The 17,376-nt window shown below is 37.4% G+C and overlaps 4 protein-coding genes and 1 non-coding gene across 12 annotated transcripts; 3 read left to right on the forward strand and 2 right to left on the reverse strand.

Annotated features, from left to right (window-relative positions):
- The first annotated feature begins 2,175 nt into the window (after nt 1-2,175).
- On the forward strand, nt 2,176-7,246 carry LOC18025099 (TSA1-like protein). 6 transcript variants are annotated; one of them, XM_024159447.1, is made up of 27 exons: nt 2,176-2,308; nt 2,421-2,472; nt 2,564-2,730; nt 2,828-2,897; nt 3,036-3,155; nt 3,237-3,281; nt 3,366-3,431; nt 3,542-3,589; nt 3,690-3,755; nt 3,845-3,904; nt 3,985-4,047; nt 4,137-4,184; nt 4,282-4,350; nt 4,437-4,484; nt 4,577-4,639; nt 4,728-4,775; nt 4,867-4,932; nt 5,025-5,072; nt 5,164-5,232; nt 5,325-5,372; nt 5,518-5,562; nt 5,646-5,696; nt 5,798-5,830; nt 5,924-5,983; nt 6,066-6,098; nt 6,194-6,243; nt 6,348-7,246. In XM_024159447.1, the coding sequence occupies exons 1-27, from the start codon at nt 2,234-2,236 to the stop codon at nt 7,047-7,049; spliced, it is 2,313 nt and encodes a 770-aa protein (XP_024015215.1). In that variant the 5' UTR covers nt 2,176-2,233; the 3' UTR covers nt 7,050-7,246. The 6 variants fall into 6 exon arrangements, with proteins under 6 accessions (XP_024015215.1, XP_024015216.1, XP_006406898.1 ...); XM_024159448.1 differs by having other exon boundaries at nt 5,927-5,983; XM_006406835.2 differs by having other exon boundaries at nt 3,845-3,892.
- Nucleotides 7,247-8,419: 1,173 nt separating this feature from the next.
- Nucleotides 8,420-10,018, forward strand: LOC18025100 (nuclear transcription factor Y subunit B-3). Its single transcript, XM_006406836.2, has 3 exons — nt 8,420-9,287; nt 9,472-9,573; nt 9,668-10,018. Exon 1 carries the CDS (start codon nt 8,551-8,553, stop codon nt 9,121-9,123), a length of 573 nt encoding a protein of 190 aa, XP_006406899.1. The 5' UTR covers nt 8,420-8,550; the 3' UTR covers nt 9,124-9,287; nt 9,472-9,573; nt 9,668-10,018.
- Nucleotides 10,019-10,482: 464 nt separating this feature from the next.
- On the forward strand, nt 10,483-14,054 carry LOC18025101. Of its 3 annotated transcripts, none has more exons than XM_024159922.1 (6): nt 10,483-10,604; nt 10,798-10,888; nt 11,178-12,251; nt 12,557-13,374; nt 13,478-13,534; nt 13,632-13,874. In XM_024159922.1, exons 3-6 carry the CDS (start codon nt 11,294-11,296, stop codon nt 13,872-13,874), a joined length of 2,076 nt encoding a protein of 691 aa, XP_024015690.1. In that variant the 5' UTR covers nt 10,483-10,604; nt 10,798-10,888; nt 11,178-11,293. The 3 variants fall into 3 exon arrangements, with proteins under 3 accessions (XP_024015690.1, XP_024015691.1, XP_006406901.1); XM_024159923.1 differs by having other exon boundaries at nt 10,539-10,609; nt 11,250-12,251; XM_006406838.2 differs by lacking the exons at nt 10,483-10,604; nt 10,798-10,888 and having other exon boundaries at nt 11,294-12,251; nt 13,632-14,054.
- Nucleotides 14,055-14,380: 326 nt separating this feature from the next.
- Nucleotides 14,381-17,148, reverse strand: LOC18025102 (putative pentatricopeptide repeat-containing protein At3g15930). The gene has a single exon (XM_006406839.2). The coding sequence runs from the start codon at nt 17,048-17,050 to the stop codon at nt 15,071-15,073; it is 1,980 nt and encodes a 659-aa protein (XP_006406902.1). The 5' UTR covers nt 17,051-17,148; the 3' UTR covers nt 14,381-15,070.
- Nucleotides 17,132-17,219, reverse strand: LOC112089045. Its single transcript, XR_002900857.1, has one exon. It is a non-coding gene; the product is annotated as a small nucleolar RNA snoR121 (small nucleolar RNA).
- Nucleotides 17,220-17,376: the final 157 nt, after the last annotated feature.

Here is a 17,376-nt window from a genome sequence, read left to right on the forward strand (position 1 = left end):
CTTCTTCTTCTTCTCTTTTGATTTACACACTTTTTTGCTTTCTTCTTGTTTATATTTGTTTCATTATTCCTTATTGTCCTCACCTTTCAAATAAAAAGCTCCTTCTCATTTACGTTTCTTTTTGTTGAAATTATTCTGACCGACACCATATATATAAAATGTGCTTATAGCTAAAGATATACATAATCATATTCATGGCTTTGAAGGAATTTGAGAAAAAACTCGCTGAGTGTTGAAAAAATTAATTATACATATAGACAGTTTGATTTGATCCTTTTTTAGTTATTTATGTATTTTATGTAGTTTCATGTATAATTTTTCAATAACATGATTGATCGTCCTGTAGTATGATATATATACATACGTAATTTTAGCTTTGTGGAGAAAAAAAAAGAAGATATTTTATTGTTTTTGGAAATTTGGAGAATTTTGAAAGAAAAAGTAGTTTGTAGGTGGAAATATAAATTTTGTAGACTTGGGTGATAAAAAAGAAAAGCAAAATAGAATGGGAGGTGATAAAGAAACAAAAGAAAAAAAAAAGGAAAGTTCTCTCCATTTTTAAGAAACGGCGTCGGCTTGAACAAAAGATGGACTTTGTGAATTAAAAGAAGCCCAAGGCCCAAGCTGTTGTGGAAGTGCTCTGTTTTTTTTTTTCTAGAGCAAATGGATCTCTGAAGGGATTAAGGGAAGGTCACAGCAATTTTCTATGTGGTTGACTTTTTTACTACGGTGACTTATTCGTTTAGGTTATTTATAGAAACATTGAAGTGACAAAGACGAAAGAGAGGGGATATTGGATTTGTAGCGTGTTGATTTGTTTAAAATATTTCAACATTTAGTACTTGATGCTTAACGTGACTAAAAACTAATTGAAAATCAGTTTTGTTTTATCCCTCTATGTTAGCATGTTTTAGGAAACTATTGTTAAAATTAAGACGAAGCAGCTAGAAGAAATTATAGAGCAACGAAATGAAGAGATGGATTAAACATGGGAAGCTCGGTCGCGTATTATATGGGGTATGGGGAGATAATGTGTCCCCTCTTATTTGATTCTCTGCTGCTCTATCTTCATGTTGTTTGTACCAAAATTTTATATTTTATAGTAATTTTATAACACTATATATGGAGACATGTCATTGTGATAGTATTTAATTTTCCACGCGAGTCCCTATCGTTTATCGATGGGGTTGAGGACTTAATTGAGGCGGCTGGTGATCAATTAATTAATTTTTCTTTATTATAAAACAAAAAAGTATGAACTGAAAGCTAAATTATACTAAGTTTAATCTAAACAGCAAGCTATCTTTATCATTTTGCATCAATTACTTATTTTTGTACTTTTTAAAAGTTCTAGGCCGAGCCCCGTAGTCTTCTGCTTATATGTGATATCTTTCTACTTCAAACAAACAGAGGACAATATATACAATATGTATTAGACAAAGGTGGATTGGGTAAAAAGTGATAGAAATTACTCAGTCAACGTCTTGGGATTGTATAAACCTGAGTTGGAATTAATTGCTCTCGTTTAGAAATATATTAATAGTCAATAATTGAGTTGAGGGAGACACACATGTGTTGCACGCTGATATTATCTTATACCTGTAAAGATTTCTTCGCCAATGAGTGCAATATTAAACACTGATCGGTATGACATAGTATATATTAAATAGTTGTGCAAATCTGAAATATACGATTTGGTTGTTATGAGTCTAATGACCATTACATTTTTGATTTAAAGCAGCAAAGAAGTTCACAACAACTAGACAAAGATTAGTATTATTTCATAATATCGAAGTTAGTTAAATCGATTAAAAGTTAAATGTTGATTTTTTTTTTTCAAAAGTTAAATGTTGACTATAGTAGCTTTTATGGATCCTCTATATTTCAAAATTTAAACTATTTTCATTGTAGCGTATTTTCAAAAAAAAAAATTTTGTTAAGATAAAAAAAAAATTATTAGCCTAAGATGAAATTGTGATTGATAAAGAGTGGATAATCATAATTAATGAACATTTCACACAGAGAAACTACTACAGACAAAATAAAGAGGGTTAAATCGTTGTTAGTAAGCAGGGACGTGCAAAATATATAAAAAAATAAAGCCACGTGAATTTCTAATATAAAATAAAAAAGCCACGTTGAGTTGATTTGGATTTTATTTAAAGTCAAGTTTTATGCTTCCTCAAGCTTCAAGACAGTATTTTTTTTGATCTTTGTGATAACAATCTCCGCCATGGGAACGAAGTTTTTAGCTCTGGGTCTGTCCCTGTGTCTTGTTTTCTCAAGCTTTTATGATGTTTCTTGCCAGGTACGTAATACTCAACACACTTTTTCTTTAATTATATATATATATACAACAAACGAAAGTAGTAATCATATATGATCAATTGATTTAAGCTACATTCGTTTTTTGGTTTTAGGATGAAGGAACTACAGGTTTGAGTTTAGATCTATTTGAGCGTGAGTATCAAGGTAATTTTAAGATATATTGTCTCAAGAAGTCAATACATCTTAGATGAACACAAATCTTTGAATATTAAATGGAGATGATTTATGGTTGCAGCCAATGTAAATTCTCTCCAAGGCAACGAAGGAGAAGATCAGAGACAGAGTGAAAACCAGACCAGTGGTCAGAAAAACAGTACTGTGACGGATAACAACACCATTTCTCTGTCTCTATCGGAAGATTCCGTGAAAACTCTTAAAGATTCTGCTGATACCTCGTCTCAGGTCAATTACTGTTTATTAATTAGATTGCTAGGATTTCGATTTTGTTTTAGGATGCACATTTGATTGATCACTGGTTTCTTTTACTTTGGATCTATAGTTAGGAGCTGTTACTGATGAAGCGGGTAAAGGTTCGAGTATGTTGGACCATATTGAACTTGAGTTCCAAGGTATGTCATGACGTTTACTCTGTTTTTGATCTGTTTTCTTAAATGTCTCATAGTTGATTATGTTTCTGAAAGATGCTTGGATCAAAATCTTGACATGAAGAGTTTGTTTGTTTTTCCTTTTGTGTTTCTTGATTATAGCACATATCAATGAGCTTCAAAAAGCTGGTTCTGATGGAATCAACAATGTTGATGAACTTCAAAAAGCTGGATCTGATGGTATCAACAATGTTGATGTATCTAAGGATGATGAAGAACAAGGTTAAACAAACAAAAATCCTTCCTCTTTAATCTGATCACTTTTGCTAAGAGATTTGTCTTATGCTGTCTTTGTTGTTTCAGCTAGGAGACAGAAAATGCTGGAAGAAATTGAACGCGACTTTGAAGGTACCTTTCAATGTCCTCACATCAGTTCTTGAAACCACTTTTGTTGATAGATTCTTACTGACATTTGGTTCTTGTCTTCTTTAGCTGCTGCAGCTGGATTTGAACAACTCAGGACTAATGATTCCTCCCAAGGAAAAGATGATGAACAGTGTAAGAAACACACTCTTCCTCTAGTACTTGTTACAATCACATTTGGTTCTTCTTCGATATTCTTAAGTCCAAGTTCTCTGTTTTTTTTTTTTGTCTTTCTTTTGTTACAGCTGCAATGAGACAAAGCATGCTGGACGAGATTGAACGAGATTTCGAAGGTATCTTGACATACTAAATATCTGTTTAATTAATTACTTGATACCCAAAAACGTTAACTAATAATTAGTTTGTGTCCTCTGTTTCATTTCTTACTTGAAGCTGCTACAAAAGGTCTTGAACAACTAAAGGCTGATGATTTAACTGGAATCAATGATGAAGAACACGGTAAAAAAACTCTCCCAATGTTGCTTTGTTTGATGCGTAGCTTGTTTTTATTTACAGTATATTTGACTCAGATTTTGTGTTTGTTATAGCTGCACGGAGACAGAAGATGTTGGAAGAGATCGAAAGAGAGTTCGAAGGTATCTTAAAACGTATATAACCATTTATCTTGTCTTTAACAAGGTATCTTTTACAAAACCATCTTAGACTCTGTTTTTTCCTCTGTTTTCAGAAGCTACAAAAGGTCTTGAAGAACTAAGGCATTCCACCTCAAGCACAGATGATGAATCAAACTGTAATACTTGCTTTCTCTCTATTTTCATGATTCCTTAATGGGCTTAGTCTCAAATTATAGGACTCATAGATCTCATTGCTTTGTTATAGCTGCAAAGAGAAACAGTATGCTAGATGAAATCGAACGCGAGTTTGAAGGTACCTTGACATACTCAATATCTGTCCTGATTGGTTCACGTTCTTTTTGGTGAGACTTCTTAGATTATAAAGATTATGTTTCATCTTCTACTTGCAGCTGCTACGAGTGGTCTTAAACAGCTAAAGATTAATGCTTTCACTGTCGAAGATGATGATAAAGAACAAGGTAAGATATTGTTATCTTGACTTTGATACTTCTTTTGTCCCTTATTCAGTCTTCTGAGATAGATCTATGTTGTGTATTATTTACAGATTCCAGGAGACAAAGTATGCTAGATGCAATCGAGCGCGAGTTTGAAGGTAATTCAACATACCAATCATCATATTTAGAGAGAATTTATAACTCTTTCTTGGTTCAAGAAGTTCTAAGAGTTCTTTCTCCTCTTATGCAGCCGTTACCGAAAGTTTTAAACAACTTGATGATCTCGCCGAGAGCAAAGATGATGGAGACCAATGTAACAAAATCTTGCCATTCAATATTTTCTTCGTTCCTTTACCTTACTTGCAGTATTGTTTGTTCTCATACATGTCATTTTTTTCCAGCTGCAAAAAGACAAAGTATGTTGGATGAGATTGAACGTGAATTTGAAGGTACTTTCAATGTAGTTATATTTCTGATAATTAGTTCTTATGGTTCCAATATCAAATCTTGCAACATTTCCTCTGTTTTATCAATTTGCAGCTGCTACAAGTAGTCTTAAGCAACTAAAGCTTGAAGATTCCAGTGAAGGAACTGACAGTGCAGAATGTAATAACGTGTCCCCTCTGTTTTTTTTTTTTTTCTTATCACTTTGCATCTTCCATAGTATTCTGAAGAATGGTTTTATGTTTTCGTAACAGATGCAAAGAGAAATAGCATGCTTGAAGCTATCGAACGCGAGTTTGAAGGTTACTTTTATTGAACTTCTAAGCTGAATGTAAATCCATTAAAATAGATCAAGTAAATAAGTTTTATTTTGTTTTATTTTCTTACTTGCAGCTGCTACAAAAGATTTTGAAAAGCTAAAGGCTAGTGATTCAACCGAAGGCAAGGATGATGATGACCACGGTAAAAATTCTTTCCCTTAAAAGGGTTTTTGTGTTCCATTTTTGTTTCTAATGTATTCTGAATCAGAGTTTTTTTCCCATTTCTTTTAATAGCTGCAAGGAGAAAAAGTATGCTTGAAGCTATTGAACGCGAGTTTGAAGGTAATTCAACATATTCCTCTCTCTTGAGTTTGAAGAAAACTTGAACCATTCTTGGTGCAATAAATCTTGTTAAGTAGATGAATCCAAATCAAAATGATATAGAAAGAGTTTCCTTATGTATTATTGTTCCTATTCCTTATTTCAGCCTCGACAAGAGGCCTTGCAGAGATAAAGAATGATGAAGAACAAGGTAACTAATCTGATACCTTTGTTCCTCTCAAAGCCCTTAATTCGGACACAAATTTTAAAACTTTTGTTTTTTTGGCTTAACAGCTGAAAATAAGAGAAACCATATGTTGGAAGCAATCGAACGTGAATATGAAGGTAAACTCGAGAATCAAACGCAAGAATTCATAATGAAACAAGGAGAGGACTGTATAATCTGACAGTTTGGTTTATTTTTCCTGTTCATTTCTAACTTGCAGAAGCTGCAAGTGCCAAGGCTGATGAAAAAGAGAGTAAGAGATTCTTTTTCATCTTTCTCTGTTTGTGTCATGTTTATATCTTTTAAAAACATTTCTGAGAACAGCTCTCCTTATGTGTTGCCACAGCAGCTTCAAAGGACCCACAAACCATAAGTACAGTGGAGGAAACTTCTGGCGGATACAATGGTAATTAATCATCAGATTCTCTCAGCCATGTCTCTTTATAAGGAAAGTAGATCTCAATGTTGGTATGTTCTTTGTTTGACAGCTGCTGGTTTAGACAGTCTTCTAAAGCAAGCAGGTTAGCTTTCGACCTCATTCTTCTGAATGTTTTCTTTTTGATACTCACAAGATAGCTACTCTTAATTGTCTTCTCTGTGTTTGTGTTTCTTGAAGATGGTGTCTGTAACATAGCGGAGATACTCGATGAAGAATCCAAATTCCAGGTTTCTTATCTAGAATTTTTCTTTAAGGAAAACAATGGAAGGACTCTCACATCTAAATCAGTTTCTTGACTTTTGTTACATCTTTTGATTTTGGCTTTTGGTAGGGCTCAGAGACCCCTAGCCTCACCACATCACTGAACAATCTTGTTCAGACCCATAGAAAAGAAACGTCCTCAAAGGCAGCGTTTGGCTCATCTCCATCAGTTACTTCCACCACAAGCGAATCATCCGCTACATCAGAGAGCATAGAGAGCTTAAAGCTAACGTTACAGAAGCTACGTGGTCTAAGCGCACGTGATCTCGTAAACCACCCGAATTTCGACGAGATTATAGAAGCCGGTACACGTTACGAGGTACTCAGCTCAGCTTCCATTGGTTACATCTCATTGCTCGGCAAATACAAAACCGTCATTAAAGAAGGACTCGAGGCTTCTCAGAGAGTCCACATTGCTCAAACCAGGGCCAAACTGCTAAAAGAAACCGCGATGGAGAAGCAGAGAGCCGTGGACGCTGAGTTCGCATTCGCTAAGACTCTGGCTCAGGGAGGAGACGCCTTGTCTATCAAAATCTTGGCCATCAAGAAACTGTTGCTGAAGCTTGAAGCAGAGAAAAAGAATGTTGACCTAAAGTTTAAGTCAACGGAGACGAATCTAGCAAGACTTCTTAAGGAGGCTTCTCAAGCTTATGAAGAGTTTCATGCGGCTGTGCGTAAGGCAAAGGACGAGCAAGCAGCTGAGGAATTCGCGCTTGAGACGACTAAGAGAGCAGAATATATTTGGGTTGAGTTTCTTAGTTCACTTAATTGAACTAACGAGATTCTTGATTGTGCTTAAAGCACATCTTCAGTTAGTCGTTGTTCTTGTCTTGTATTTTCTGGTGTTGTTTTGTTTGAGACTTTGTTTGTTGGTTATATCAGGAGAGAGAGGTTGAATACTCTGAGAGAGATTGAAAAGAGTGACTGGGTGAGAGATGTTTTAGTCCTCTAATAAAACTTTTTTTTGGTTCCTTCATTCTAATTGATTATGCTATAAAATGGTGATATCATAACTATTTCTTTTTATTCTTGTCATTCATATACTGTATAGAGTAATTAGCTTATTTCTACTAGGCTAGTAGTAGGTACTTATAACAACTATATAGGCTAAATTTGGAAAGATATAAGAGTTTAGAGGCCAAACTCAGAAATCCGGATTCTTTTTTTTTTGTAACTTAATTTATTAGTAAATAAATCAGATTAAATAGCTATTAGTCCACCATTAACCTGATGATCCCATCATCATCAGAAAAGAACGTTATAGGTTATAACCACTTCAATGGATTAATTTTTTTCCGCTAATATGCAGTGTCGTGCCTAAACTTATAGAGGTCTAAGACAAATTTTATATCTTTGTATTTTTTTTTGGTTTAAACTTAAAAAAAAAATAATTTTTTGTATCATTATAAGCTAAATTCTATTTTAAAGTAAGAATTTAATCATTTATTCTATTTTATGTATGTAATATTATAATGATATAAGTATATAGATGTAAGTGTATGATATTTTGTTTAAAATCTTAAAATTTAATTATACAATCTATTTATAATGGTTAAAACCACATATAAAAGTTAATTCAACCTACTAATTAAACTACTTGTTACAAAAATGTGGCCCTTAATTTTTAAAATTTTGTCAGTGGCCTAAGGCAAATGCCTTTTTTGAATAAAGGAAGGCACACTCTGCTAATATGTTTCAAATTCAATAACTTGTAATTGGTTATGTTGTCATTGTTTTGGGTCAAGTTTTAATTTACGTTGTCAGTTAATAATTGTAGTGAGCCATTGTTTACGGTTTATTGACTCCTTCAAATTGAAAAATTTCCTTGCAAATTCAGACAACTTCACAGATAAGAAAATCTCAAATATCATGAAAAAAAAAAACAATCTTATAATAACCAAAAGCAACTGAGTCGTTTTGCAATATGAGCCATGAGGGAAGCAAAGCAACGCACCAAATATTATGGAGATAAGGTAAAGATCAGCCAAAGATTCTCCACTTTATATTTACAACCATATCCTACGACGTGGTGGACTTCGCACCGCCAAGATCTCAAGTCTCTCTATCTATCCAACGGATACGATCAAATCCACGTGTGCCTAATCTTATCGACAAAACGAACGACCATTAACTACTCACGTGTCATCAACGATGCGATTATTATCCTCTCGATCCAACGGACCCAAAACACTCTCTTTCTTTCTCTCTCGCCGCGACTTCTCCTCCGATTCTCTGTTCGCCGTTTCCCGATTTCTTCCTGAGGTCGATCTGAGATGGCGGATTCCGACAACGATTCAGGCGGTAACAAAGACGGAGGTAGCGCGTCGACGCGTGAGCAGGATAGATTCCTCCCGATTGCAAACGTGAGTCGGATCATGAAGAAAGCATTGCCTGCGAACGCTAAAATCTCCAAGGACGCGAAGGAGACTGTCCAGGAGTGCGTATCGGAATTCATTAGTTTCATCACCGGCGAGGCCTCCGATAAGTGTCAGAGAGAGAAGAGGAAGACAATCAACGGGGACGATCTTCTCTGGGCGATGACCACGCTAGGGTTCGAGGATTACGTGGAGCCATTGAAGATCTACCTGCAAAAGTACAGGGAGGTGGAAGGGGAGAAGACGACCACGGGGAGACAAGGGGATAAGGAAGGCGGCGGTGGAGGAAACGGAAGCTCTGGCGGCGGCGGCGGATTAGGAGGAGGAGGATATAATGGCGGAGGAGCTACGACGGCGGGCGGAGGGATGTACGGTGGGATTGTGACGATGGGGCATCATCATCAAGGACACGTGTACGGCGGTGGAGGATTACATCACACGCAGCAAAGCGGGTCCGCACGTGCTGATTAATTAAGAACAAACACGATTGGGGAAAAATTGATTAATAAAAAACACAATATATTGGAACAAATTAGTAGAATCAGGAACTCTCTCTGCTCTCTCCTTGCGCAGCTCTGACTCCGTTAACATAATGGCTCAAGCTTTAGATTCACAGGAGAATACTATAATGCAATGTAAATGTCTTCGTTCTTGTCTCTTTTTTACTTTCCTCCACTTCTTATGCAAGCTTGTGTTGTTCCTCCCTGGTGTTGATTTATTTCTTCTATGTTTTTTGACAAGTGTTCTTAGATGACTCCTAAATCATATATACAAACAAATCAAAATGTTACATATAAGAGTTTCTTTTTCTCGTTTCAGCCGCGGCAAGAGGCCTTGAAGAGATAAAGAATGATGAAGAAATCTGTTCCCTTTGTTCCTTCTTAAAGCCTACTTAATTCATCATGAAACAATGGGGGTTGTGTATGTAACATCTTGGTCTTCTTGTTCATTTCTATCCTAATTTTGCAGGAGAGCTATTCTTATATTGTCTTCTCTTTGTTTGTGTATCTTGCAGATGCTGTCTCTGGCTGTTTTGACCAAGACAGTCGACTTCTTGTTCAGATCACTGACCAATCTTGCTCAGAAGCATAGATAAAGAAACGTTCTCAAAGGTAGCCACAGTCTTCATCATCAGCTACTTCTACTACAAGTGCATCATCGGCTACATCAGACAGCACGGAATTTACTATTAACCATTGTCTAATAGTAGATACTAATAACCATTGTATCTACTATTAACCATTGTCTAGGCCACACTGGAAAGATATAAGAGTTTTAGGAGGCAAAACCAGAATTCCTGTTTCTGATCCTTCTTATTTGAACTGAAATTTATTAGTCAATGAGTCAATAACTAGAGATTAATCTACCATTTCCCTCATAATTTTTTTTTTTGTCGGCTCATTTGTCTGATAATTTAATTGACAAAAAAGGACGTTGTAACCACTTTTTATATATTTTTTTTTTGGTCGGCTAATAAATTTGTTTTTTAAATTCAACGAATTTAATATTTAATCAAATAACATAGTAACAGACTAGAGCAAAACTATAAATTATATTTCTTCTTTTCATCAAATTTAATTACGTTTTCAGTTAATACTTTTTATTATTTTTTAATTCCCATGACTTCATACAAATTCCCCGAAAAATATTAAAACAGAGTGCCCCACACGAGTCTCTAGCACGTGTGAGCCATCTCATACTCTCGGGAAAGCAAACAAGAATTATTTTATTGATTTGACGTCAGCAAAAACGTTTAACAAACAATTGGGAAAAATCAATTAATAAGGAAAAATTCGAACAAATTAAAATCAGCCACCTCTCTCAGCTCTCCCCTCCTGCACCTCTGACTCCGTTAAACTCCGAGTCTCTCTCTCTCCCTCTCTCTCTCTCTCGCCGCGATTCTGTTGAGCTCTTTTCTCATGCTTAGATCAAGGAGGAATTCTATATGCAATGTAATGTATATATTTATTTGTTTGTCTCTTTCACCTTCGTCTTCGTCTCTGCTTCTTCTGCAAGCTTGTGTTGTTTCGTCTCTCTTTGCATCGACGATTTTTTCTAGCTTAGTTGAAGAACATTGACTTTGGTATTCTTTAGATCGTAATTTCTGAAAATTCGTTTCAATCTTGTTGCGTTGCTTTCTTTCAGTACTTCAGAGCAGCTGCAGCATTGGAGCATCGGTGATCCAACTCGGAGATTTACTCAGCTTCGTAAACGAGTGTCTGACCTATCTGAACTAGTAAGATACTCGCTAAGATCTTGATCTTGAAATTGGAATTGATTTCTCTCTCCGCTTTATCTGCTAACCGGAAATTGTTTCCTTATTTAGTCGAACGCGATTCCCATTGAGATTCTATTTTGTTTCTGGCCTCCATATACCAATTGGAGTTCGAAATCCTTGTATTTGGAGAACCTATTGTGTGTGGAAACAAGTATATGATGAATTTGGATATCAAGTGATGTTATATATAGCTAAATCACACTTATTTGATATGCATTGCATGCTGATGATTGATTTTTCATTCTAGGTTTCAGTTTCACTGCTTCCTGAGAAATCATGGGCTGATGAGAATGGACTGTTTTTCTAAATGATGTTGAAGTGTGGAGAATAGGATATTGAGCATGCTATTGTAGTCAAGACAGTATGGAAGATCTTCGTCTATCACCGCTGAAACAAGGTAGCTTTAAGTCTCCACTGTCAGGGAAGTCTACTCCAAGGGGCTCACCGAATTTTAGGAGAGTGCATTCAGGCAGGACTCCACGTAGAGAGGGCAAAGGTAGTGGCGGAGCTGTTCAGTGGTTCAGAAGCAACCGACTTTTTTATTGGCTACTTTTGATTACTCTTTGGACCTATCTTGGGTTTTATGTTCAGTCCAGATGGGCGCATGATGATGATAGCAAAGTTGAGTTCTTACGGTTTGGAGGCAAACTGAGGGAAGATGTTTTGCATGTGGAGCAGAATAAACGACTGGATTCAGTTGCTAATGAGAGTTCTCACTCTGTAGTAGATAATACCAATATAGTTCATATAGGAGTAAATAAGAGAATGCATGTAACTTTGGTCAAGAAAGAGGATAGCACATCTCGACGAAGCTTGAGTTCCAGGAGGCGGACCAGAAAATCTGGTCGTGGTTCACGTACTAAGACTCGTAGTAAACAGAATGTGAGAAAAGTGGTGGAGAGTAAGGACTTGGATGATCAAGATCAAGAACTTCCAAAGACAAATGTTACGTTCAGTAAGCTTTTTGGTCCCTTTGGGTCACTAGAAGATAAAATTCTTGAATGGAGTCCGCAAAAGCGATCAGGGACCTGTGACAGGAAATCAGACTTTAAACGCCTTGTTTGGTCAAGGAGATTCGTCCTGCTTTTCCATGAATTGTCAATGACCGGTGCTCCAATTTCAATGATGGAGCTGGCTTCCGAGCTTTTGAGCTGTGGTGCAACAGTGTATGCGGTGGTTCTTAGCAGAAGGGGTGGATTACTGCATGAGCTCACCAGGAGAAGGATCAAAGTGGTTGAAGACAAAGGAGAACTCAGCTTCAAAACTGCTATGAAAGCAGATCTTGTCATTGCAGGATCAGCAGTTTGTGCTTCTTGGATAGGTAAGGCTGCGATAGTGATTTTTAAACTCGAGTTTATGATAAAGGAAAAATAGATCTGGTGATTCTTTGACATCGCTGTTTGCCTGAACATGTATTGACTTTCATTTCTAGAAATGTGTTTTATAGAAATGCATCTTATAATTATAAGTTGTCATGTTGGAGCAGTCTCATTTTAGATTTTTTTTTACTAGTGTGAATCTTACATATAGTTTGTTCATCAAAAAAAAAATTTGAATATTCTTTTTCCGCCTCAAGTGCGAAAACTCATTATGATATTTTTTACAATCTCTCGTCTTTTTTCCCAGATCAATACATGGATCACTTTCCAGCTGGTGGAAGTCAAATCGCTTGGTGGGTGATGGAGAACCGGCGAGAGTACTTTGATCGAGCGAAACCTGTGCTGAACCGAGTGAAACTGTTAATATTTTTATCTGAAATACAGAGCAAACAGTGGTTAACATGGTGTGAAGAGGATCATATAAAGCTTAGGTCTCAGCCGGTTATTGTTCCGCTATCTGTTAATGATGAGTTGGCTTTTGTTGCTGGGATTTCCTCTTCGTTAAATACTCCGACACTGACCCAGGAGATGATGAAGGAGAAGAGACAAAAACTACGTGAATCAGTCAGAACAGAGTTGGGTTTGACTGATAGGGATATGCTTGTGATGTCTCTTAGCAGCATAAATCCGGGAAAGGGACAGCTTCTTCTCCTTGAGTCTGCCGCCTTGGCACTGGAGAAAGAACAAGAAGCTGAAAGTAATCAGCCCCAAATAAAGAACCTCAATGGCATCAGGAAACAAAAGATGAGTCTTTCTGTCAGACATCGTTTAAGAGGTTCATCACGGAAGATGAAAATCGCGTCTCCTGTTCTTGACAATCCATCTGTTCTCTCTGCCACCGGTAAAAGAAAGCTGTTGTTGTCTGGCAACGTAACACAGAAACAAGACTTTAAACTTCTTCTTGGATCAGTTGGGTCTAAGAGCAACAAAGTTGCATACGTGAAGGAAATGTTGAGCTTCTTGTCAAACAATGGAAACTTATCGAACTCGGTTCTGTGGACTTTAGCGACCACTCGTGTTGCCTCACTATACTCTGCAGCAGATGTCTACGTAACAAACTCCCAGGTAATCTTTTTCATCTTGATCCTTATAAGGCTACACTCAAAACAGGGAATGCTATTTGAAGTCTTCTTCAACTTCTGTTTACCCTCTTCAATTTGTGAAACAGGGAATTGGTGAAACATTCGGGAGAGTGACCATCGAAGCAATGGCTTATGGTCTTCCGGTGAGAAACAAACTATAGATAAATCTGTGTTTTCTTAATCTGGAGAGACGAAAGGTGAATTTTTTGTGATACTAATCATTGTTTGTCATGGGACCAGGTGCTTGGAACAGACGCAGGAGGAACAAAAGAGATAGTGGAGCACAATGTTACAGGGCTACTCCACCCTGTGGGGAGGCCAGGTAACAAAGTTTTAGCTCAGAATCTCTTGTTTCTTCTTAGAAACCCATCTACAAGGCTACAACTAGGTAGCATAGGACGTGAAAAAGTTGAGAAGATGTATATGAAGCAACACATGTACAAGAGATTTGTGGACGTTCTAGTCAAATGTATGAGGCCCTAAGTGTGTACTCCCTTCGTTTATTTTGTTCAATTCTAGTAAGTTCGTGATTCAAGAGAAAAACAAGCTCCCCCAATTCTTTTCAGAATTCATGTTATTCTTTGGAGTTATTGCAATTCGAAGTATTTTACTTCTTCTTCTTTTTTGGGTCGCTATCTGTATTCTGAGAAGCTTAGCTGCTTCGCGACTTTTTATTGCACGTGAAGAAGGCATTGAGCATTAATTTTTCAGTGGCTTGGTAATAGTCAGGCAAGTTGTTGATAATTATATAGGACAGAACGAATCTTTACTAGTTAAGATCGATTCTGATTCGCCATAAGATTGACTTTGATATCATAGTTTAATGCAGGGAATCTGATGCTTCATCCTTCAATACTGGATCTATAATTAAATGATTTAGCTTAAACTATTTTAGTACTTTATTCTCGTTGCTATCTTTTAATGGTAACAAGAAAGAGAGAAAGAAAAGAAAAAAAAGAGCATTAGCAGAGAAATATTTTGAACCGCATATATTTAACCGTTAAGGTTTAAGAGGTCTTACATCAAGATAGAAGATTTGTTTTTGCCCTCCACAACAAGAATGAATTGCTCAGTTCCGTAATTAAGATATCTTTGATGATGATTAATGTCTATCCAGTCAGACTGAAAAAAACCATATTGGATTTTCCCTGGATGTCTAATCTGCCTCTGATTCTTGTTCAAGTTACACAACTATGTGGATCATATAAAGCATGTTGGAGATGTTCTGAATTGTCTTGATAAGCAAGTCTGTCTGGCTCTGAATGATAGGCGAGAGATCTCAGGCTTCTGTAGAGGATCAGAGCTTAAGTGCTCTGATCCGGTCAGATGGTGATTGCTATAGGCAATGCCCATTCTGTACAGGTTCGCAAAACCAGATTCTGTCTTCTATTCGATTGGTCCACAAGGTGCCTGCGTAAAGAGTGATCTTCCAGCAGATAAATTCATCAGTTTCCCCTGTAGGCTTCCCAGACTGGATCCAGCCTCTAACTGAATGTTGTGTTGAACAATTAAGTGAAACTTGTGCTGTCCTCTTATCCACAGCATTCGCCACAACTTTGACAGTGACAAACTATCATCTGTTCACATCTCAGGGTTCTCTATAATCTTGAACTGTGTATCCCTGGCTTCAGAAGCAATCAACTCGAAACTCATAGCTAAATTCTCTGTGAAACATAATCTTACCTAGCCTCCAACAATAATTCGGAAGTACAAGCCAGGTTCCCTGCAAATGTCGACTCCTGGGCTAATTCTTCTAGTTTTATGTAAATCTCTTCAGATTGAAGATGTGATTTGTCTCCAGAAACAAACTCTTGAGCAACACCGTTTACCTCAATTAAACTACAGCCTGGTATCTTCTTGGTTGTTATGTCCATCATCTTTCTTCTCACTTCTCGCAAATCCTCCCATCTTTCGCAAGCTGCATATATGTTGCATAGCAAAGAATAAACAGCCCCATTATCAGGCTCCAACTCAAGAATGTTCTTAGCTGCCAATTCAGCCATCGCTTCATCCTTATGAAGTCTAGAAGCACCGAGTAGAGCTCCCCACACAATCGAGTTTGGATTCATTGGCATGTTCCTAATCATTTCATATGCTTCCTTGACCAGCCCACCTCGCCCGAGCGCATCAACGATACATCCATAATGTGCTAAACTCGGCTCAATTCTATGGTCGCTTCTCATCTTGGTGAAAATTTTCCTTGCTTGGTCTACCATACCACTATGGTTACAAGCAGAGAGGACGCCGAGGTAAGTAATCTCATCTGGTTTTATCGACATGTCTTGCATTTGAAAGAAGACTTTAACGGCCTCTTGACCTTGTCCATTGTTTGCAAGACCAACAACCATGGCTGTCCATGTGAATATGTCTCTTTGACACATTTCATAGAAAACCTTCTTTGCTTTTTCAGCGCGCCCACATTTGAAATACATATCGATCAAAGCATTTCCTACAACAACATCGTTCTTGATCTTGTTTCTGTCTATGTATGTCTTAATCCATTCACCTATCTCAACGGCACCCCGATGAGCACAAGCTGTGAGAACACTAACCATGGTGAATTCATCAGGTACCAAGCCTGCACTTTGCATCTCACGGAAAATTCCTAGAGATTCATTAAAGCAATCAGCTCGTAGGTAACCATCGATCATAATAGTCCACGAAATTCTGTCTCTCACTGGCATCTGATCAAAATATGTTCTTGCCAATTCTAGATTCCCTATCTCGACAAACCCTTTCACAATAGAAGTCCAAGAAATCACATCCCTAGTCTTCAGACTCTTAAAGATCCTTACTGCTACATCCATTTCCCCGCACGCAGCATATGCATTTACCAGAGCATTCTCCAATCTCAAACTTGGTTCCCTCACACACTCACTTACATAGCCATGAACCCCTCTGCAGAGATCTTTATCCTTTACCTTTGCACAAGCAGAGAGAACAAGAAGTAAGGTAACAGAAGTTGGAACAACCAAGTTTCTCTCCATCTCCTTGAAAAGTGCCACGCTTTCTTCATATCGTCTCATTCTATTATACCCAGAGATCATCAAGTTCCAAGAAAACACATCCTCTTTGCATCTCCTGTCGAAAACCCCACGAGCCATATCCATTAGTCCACATAAAGAGTACATCTGAACAAGAGCATTCTGCACATAAAGGTTAGAACCTAATCCGAATTTCTCAACATGGCAATGCAGCTTCTTACCACAAGCCAACGCTTCATCCCGCTTAAGACCGTTGAACAAGAAAGGAAACGTGTGGCTGTCTGGGGTCACAGAGACACCTTTCTTCAACATATTCAAATACAATCTAACACCTTCCATGTCACAATCCACTCTTGACCAACCCTTGATCATATTGTTCCACACGACCACATCTGGTTCAGGTATTTTCACAAACAGCTTACAAGCATAACCCATGTGGCCACCTAAACGAGTACACCAGAAGAAAAGAAGCTTCTTTTGGATTGTTGGGTTTGGCGCAAGACCTCTCGTAATGCTCTGTGAGTGTAGTTGCTTGAATTGGTCCGTCGTTTTGCAGGCTCCAAGGATGGAGATGAAATGAGAGTAATAATCATTGGGAACAGATTCTGCGATCGTTGAGATGAACAGTACCTTGAAGATCGATACTTTAGGGTTAACTGGATTACGCAAAATCATTTCCGGGAAAAAAACCAAACATTTGCATCTCTACCAGAAGCAAAAGTGTATAAATATATTTCTTTTCGGAAAAAAAAAAAGAGCTCAGACGGCACTTGCTAACGTCACGGGTTAATCGGGACGACAGTGACGGACTCGCCGTCACTTTAATTGTTTTATCTTCACAGCTCTTTTCCGGACGGTCGAACCAGAGTTCTTAGACTCGGTATTCAACCGCCAGTCAAACCACTCGGCTAGAGTGGCCTTTGTGTAGATGCTTAAGAATAAAAGTACTAAAACGAAAGGGAGCCAAACGCACCGTTTTGACTTGGTGGGTGCAAGAACAA

Source organism: Eutrema salsugineum, unplaced genomic scaffold, assembly GCF_000478725.1.
Source record: "Eutrema salsugineum unplaced genomic scaffold, Eutsalg1_0 scaffold_13, whole genome shotgun sequence".
In the NCBI taxonomy this organism is placed as follows: Eukaryota; Viridiplantae; Streptophyta; class Magnoliopsida; order Brassicales; family Brassicaceae; genus Eutrema; species Eutrema salsugineum.